Source organism: Egretta garzetta, unplaced genomic scaffold, assembly GCF_000687185.1.
Source record: "Egretta garzetta isolate BGI_Z169 unplaced genomic scaffold, ASM68718v1 scaffold215, whole genome shotgun sequence".
Taxonomy (NCBI): domain Eukaryota; kingdom Metazoa; phylum Chordata; class Aves; order Pelecaniformes; family Ardeidae; genus Egretta; species Egretta garzetta.
The window spans coordinates 8,476,303-8,481,450 of NW_009259719.1; the positions used below are offsets into that span (position 1 = coordinate 8,476,303).

At 66.6% G+C, this 5,148-nt stretch overlaps 1 protein-coding gene across 1 annotated transcript in view; it reads left to right on the forward strand.

The window, feature by feature from the left end:
* MST1R (macrophage stimulating 1 receptor) overlaps positions 1 to 5,148 on the forward strand; it is a 6,956-nt gene that overhangs the window by 898 nt on the left and 910 nt on the right. The window contains 16 exon segments of the mRNA XM_035894680.1: positions 2 to 253; positions 1,467 to 1,655; positions 1,738 to 1,863; positions 1,940 to 2,110; positions 2,331 to 2,428; positions 2,430 to 2,616; positions 2,705 to 2,850; positions 2,966 to 3,127; positions 3,359 to 3,452; positions 3,557 to 3,784; positions 3,865 to 4,011; positions 4,085 to 4,244; positions 4,328 to 4,420; positions 4,499 to 4,708; positions 4,789 to 4,869; positions 4,949 to 5,130. Of these exon segments, the coding sequence (XP_035750573.1) occupies positions 2 to 253; positions 1,467 to 1,655; positions 1,738 to 1,863; positions 1,940 to 2,110; positions 2,331 to 2,428; positions 2,430 to 2,616; positions 2,705 to 2,850; positions 2,966 to 3,127; positions 3,359 to 3,452; positions 3,557 to 3,784; positions 3,865 to 4,011; positions 4,085 to 4,244; positions 4,328 to 4,420; positions 4,499 to 4,708; positions 4,789 to 4,869; positions 4,949 to 5,130 (2,526 nt within the window).

Consider the following 5,148-nt stretch of genomic DNA (forward strand, 5'->3'; position numbering starts at 1 on the left):
CGCCGCCCGCCCCGGCACCCGCCTGGCCCGTGACCTCGGCATCAATGACACCGACATGGTGCTCTTCGGCACCTTCGCCGAGAGCCAGCCGGAGAGCCGGGTGCCGCGGAAGGACTCTGCTGTCTGCGCCTTCCCCCTCCGCCTCCTCAACCAGGCCATGGAAGAGGGCATGGAGAAGTGCTGTGGCACTGGGCACCAGCCACTGCTGCGGGGGCTCAGCTTCTTCCAGCCAGCGGAGTACTGCCCGCACAACGTGAGTCCTCTGCCCTGCACCGTGTCCGTCCCGGGGGGCCTGGGGGTCACCTGGCATGTGAGGAGGTGGATCTGGGATGCTGGGAAGCACTGGTAAAGCAGGGTGGACTGGGGGGCAGGTTGGGCAGGGGGAGAGCAGTGGCGCCCAGGTGTGAGTCAGCCCCAGCACAGGGGCCACTGCGTTTCGCCAGCCCCCGGCCATGCCAAGGAGGTAGGGTGCTGGCAGGGATCTGGCCATGCTCCCCACCCTGGGCACCCTGTGTTCGCCGGAGCTGTGTGCCGCAGACACGTGTCCCGTCACATGGGTACACCACCGCTTGCCATGCACCATGCCAAAAGTCCCTCTCCTTGGTGTGGCTGCCCCAGGGAGCACTGGCTCCAGCCCCCGCGGTGACTGTCCCCAGTGCCAGGTTGTTGATGGCCCTCTCCAGCTTGTTGGGGGATGGGGAAGCCGCAGGACCTCGATGCTCCTGGGGCTGGGGTGCGGGGGGTGCCCGGCCGCTCCCACCTTGCCCCCCTGGCCCCAGGGCCACCGCCTTCTCTGGGCAAACAAACCACAAGCGGAAGTGCAATTAGTCACCAGGGTTTCTTGTCTGCCACAGCTGTGGGGCAGGAACACCGTGTCCCAAGGACAAGCTCCGGCATAGCCAGGATGGGGACGGGCAGGCACCCTGGCAGAGCCCTCTCTGCAGGCAGGGTCCCAGCAAGCTCCCGTGACAGGAGTTGTGGTGTTCTCAGCCAGGCACGGGGTGAGGCACAGCCAAATCCTCTCCTCTTCCCACCCACGGAGCAGACAGCTCACTGCTGCTGACTCACGCTGCCAGCAGGGCGAGCCAGGAGGGGACCCCTGGCCCTGAGTATTGGTGGGGGCCCAGTGGAGCCCCCCCAGCTCCTGGTATCTCCCTTCACCCCCCTGCTGAGCCCTGGGTGTTGGGGAGGGCTGGCTTCAGGGTGCCCACCCCGCAGTGCCAGCACCCAATAACCACATCCAGATGGGGTGGGAGGGGAGGGCAGGATCTGATGCCACACAGGGTCTGTGGGAGGGGCCACAGATGTGCTTTTTCTCAAAAAAATTTTGCAGCTGGGAGGGGAGTTTGGGCAATCGGGTACTCCCCAAAATATCTTGCGCCTGGAGCTGGTGCCCACCTGTGATGGCGTGGGGGGTCAAGGTGCCAGGGCTGACTTTGAGGCATCCATCCCGCGCTTGGCTGCAGGTGAACCTCTCGGCGCCGGTGGCCAACACCAGCTGCTGGGACCAGCCCACCCTCGTCCCTGCCACCTCCCATAAGGTGGACCTGTTCAACGGGCACCTGGCCGGTGTCCTCCTCACTTCCATCTTTGTCACTGCCCTGGGGGACGTCACCGTGGCCCACCTGGGCACGGCAGAGGGACGCATCTTCCAGGTGGGACGGGGAACCAGGAGGGGTGGGAGGTGCCCAGCGGGGCATGGAGTCATGCTCAGCCCCCCACTCTGCCCCACTGCAGATGGTGCTCCAGCGCTCCAGCTCCTACCTCCTCACCTTGGCCAACTTCTCCCTGGGGGAGCCAGGGCCGGTGAGGGCTGCCATGGGGCTGCAGAACCACTCGCTGTTCTTCACTGCTGGCACCAAGGTGAGTGGAGGTCCTGGGGGGTGTGGGGCAGGTGCTGAGCCCCTCACACCCACTCGCCTCCACTCTCCATCCCCAGGTGTGGCGCCTGAACATCACTGGCCCTGGCTGCCGCCACTTCTCCACGTGCCAGCGCTGCCTGCGGGCCGAGCGCTTCATGGGCTGCGGCTGGTGCGGGGACAGGTGCACACGTCACCACGAGTGTGCTGGCCCCTGGGTGCAGGAAAGTTGCCCACCCGTCCTTACTGACGTAGGTCTGCGCCACCATCCCCCCGTACCCCATATCTCCTGGGCACTCGGATGGGGAGGGAGGTGACATGTGGGGTGGCACGTGGTGGGACCTTTCTTTGCTCCGTCCAGAGACCCCCTCTGCGGGATGAGTGTCGTGTCCCCCGGGGAAGGGGCTTTCCAGACCCATGACTGTCACCAGGCTTTTGGGGCTTGGGGCAACACGGGTACCTCTCCTGCAGTTCCACCCCCGGAGTGCCCCGCTGCTGGGCCAGACACGGGTGACACTCTGCGGCGGCCGGGGCTGTCCCCCTGGACTGGGCCTGACCCCCCCTATCACCACCCTGCAGACCCCTGCCCACCTCCCACCGCAAGGACTTTGTGGATGTGCTGGTGTGTGAGCTGGAGCCAGGGGGCCCGACAGCAGTGGGGGGCCTGGCCAACGTGGTGCTCACCGTGAAGGAACCCACTGGATCCTCCAGCTTCCGCGTCCATGGTTCGGACACGCTCAGTGGCTTCGAATTCGTGGTATGGCCCCGCACCAGTGGTCACCCCTGGCAGGGTTTGGGGGGGGATTGGCTCACCCACCCACCCCACTGACCCTGTTTCTGCCCAGGACCCCCGCATCAGCAACCTGCACCCCCTGTTTGGCCCCCGCAGGGGTGGCACCCCCCTCTCCCTGCACGGCACCCACCTCTGGGCAGGGAGCAGCTGGCGGGTGATCGTCAACGGCTCCGAGTGCCCCCTGGCCGGGCAGCCCAGGTATGCCCCTGTCCTGCCCCCGCTGGGCACAATGGGGTCCCTGGCATGGGGACAGGCGTGGGGACCACCCCCGCAGTCCCATGGTTACCTCCAGCCATGGCTGCCGTTTCCCCAGGCAGGGTGACAGGGCAATCCAGTGCATGGCTCCCGCCGCCAGTGGCCTGGGCGCAGCCAGGGTGGCCCTGTGGATCGACGGGGAGGAGTTCCTGGCCCCCCTGCCCTTCCACTACCGCCCTGACCCCTTCGTTTCGGCTGTTGTCCCCAGCTGCAGCTATGAGTGAGTGCGTGGGCTCCCTTCCCCTGGTGGGGATGGCCCCAGCCTCCCCACCATCCTGGCTGGCGTGGGTGAGGTCTGGGGACCACATGCATCCTGGGGACCACATGCATCCCGGGGACCATGTGCACCCAGGGACTGCATGCTCCCCAGGGATCATGTTAATCCTGGGGCCACATGCATGCACCCTGGGGACCATGTGCACCCCGGGGCCCTGACCCCTGCCCTCTGCAGGGGCTCAATGCTCACCATCATCGGCACCCACCTGGACTCTGTGTATCGTGCCAAGATCCACTTCGAGGCCAGCGGCGTTAGGACTGAAGCCACGGTAAGTGCTGGGGCAGGAGGCCGGCACCCCCCTGACCCTGCCCTGCCTTCCTCAATCCCCTGGGCACTGTGCTGCACCAATGCCCAGCATCCCGCTGCCCACAGGATTGTGAGGCCCCACAGGCACCGGAGCGGCTGCTGTGCCACAGCCCAGCCTTCCCCTTCGAAAGCAAGGTGGAGACGGCGCCAGGGAACCTAAGTGTGATGCTGGATGGTGCCACTGGCCGCTGGCTCTTCCGCCTCCGCTACTACCCCCAGCCCAAGATCTTCCCCTTGGAGCAGGAGGGCAGGAGCCTCCGCCTCAAGCCTGGCGACGATGAGATCGAGGTGCACGTATGTAGGGCAGCAGGGTGAGCCAGGGTGGGAGTTCCTGCTGCTGGGACCTCCAGGCTCAGGGCGCTGTGTCTGGGCAGCAACTGGGGCTGGATGCCGTGGCCGCCTGCATGAACATCACCATGACGGTGGGGGGCTGGGACTGCCACCCCAACGTGCTGAAGAACGAGGTGACGTGTCGCCTGCCTCGCGAGCTGCGCCTGCCCCCGGACGGGGCCCCCGTGGAGGTAGGCGCCCCCCAGGTGGGTGACCCCCCTTCAGTGTCCCCATCCCATCCCCACTGAGCCCCTGCTCCCCCAGATCTGTGTGAATGGTGCCTGCAATGCCGTGGGCTGGGTGCTGCCTCCCGCCGCCTCGATGGACCTGGCCGCGAGCCTGGCCCTGGGTACGGGTGTCACCTTCCTGGTCTGCTGCGTCCTGGCCATCGTGCTGCTCCACTGGCGCTGGAGGAAGCAGGGGGGTGAGTGCCACACTTGCCGGGCGCCCCACTGCCCCATGGCCCCCTCCCCTGCCACCCCTTGCCCACCCTGCTGCTGCCCACAGGGACAGAGAACCTGGAGCTGCTGGTGCAGCCCAGCCGCAGCAACCCCCCCGCCACCATGCAGCGCCCCGGCGTTGACTACAGGGAGGTGCTAGGTAAGTGGGTGTCACCAGCAGGTGGCGGGGTGCTGGGTGCCTTCCCAGCCCTCACCCTGCCTCTGCCTGTCCCGGCAGTGCTGCCTGCGGCAGGGAGTCCCAGCCCTGTGGGGCTCCGGCCACACTTTGCCAGTGCCAGCATGGCACGCGGTGGCTCCCCCGTGGCCCTGCTCAGGGCCACATCCTGCTGCCTGGAGGACCTGCGGCCAGAGCTGCTGGAGGAGGTGAAGGACATGCTCATCCCTGAGGAGCAGCTCATCACCCACCGCCACCGGGTCATCGGCAAAGGTGATGCTGTGCCCTGATTTGGCTGTGGCATTTCCACTCCTCCATGTGCAGTACCAGCCTCATGCTGGCTGTCTCCACAGGGCACTTCGGCAGTGTCTACCATGGCACCTATATGGACCCACTGCTGGGGAACCTCCACTGCGCCATCAAGTCCCTGCACCGTGAGTAGCACTCTCTCCCATGGCGCAGTCCCAGGGCACGGCATGGTAGTGGGGTGCCCCATGGCTCGGCTCTTGGCAGGCATCACGGACGTGGAGGAGGTGGAAGAGTTCCTGCGCGAGGGCATCCTCATGAAGAGCTTCCACCACCCCCAGGTGCTCTCACTTCTGGGGGTGTGCCTGCCCCGCTATGGGCTGCCCCTTGTTGTCCTGCCCTACATGCGCCATGGGGACCTGCGCCAGTTCATCCGTGCCCAGGAGCGGGTATGGGGGCACCTTGGG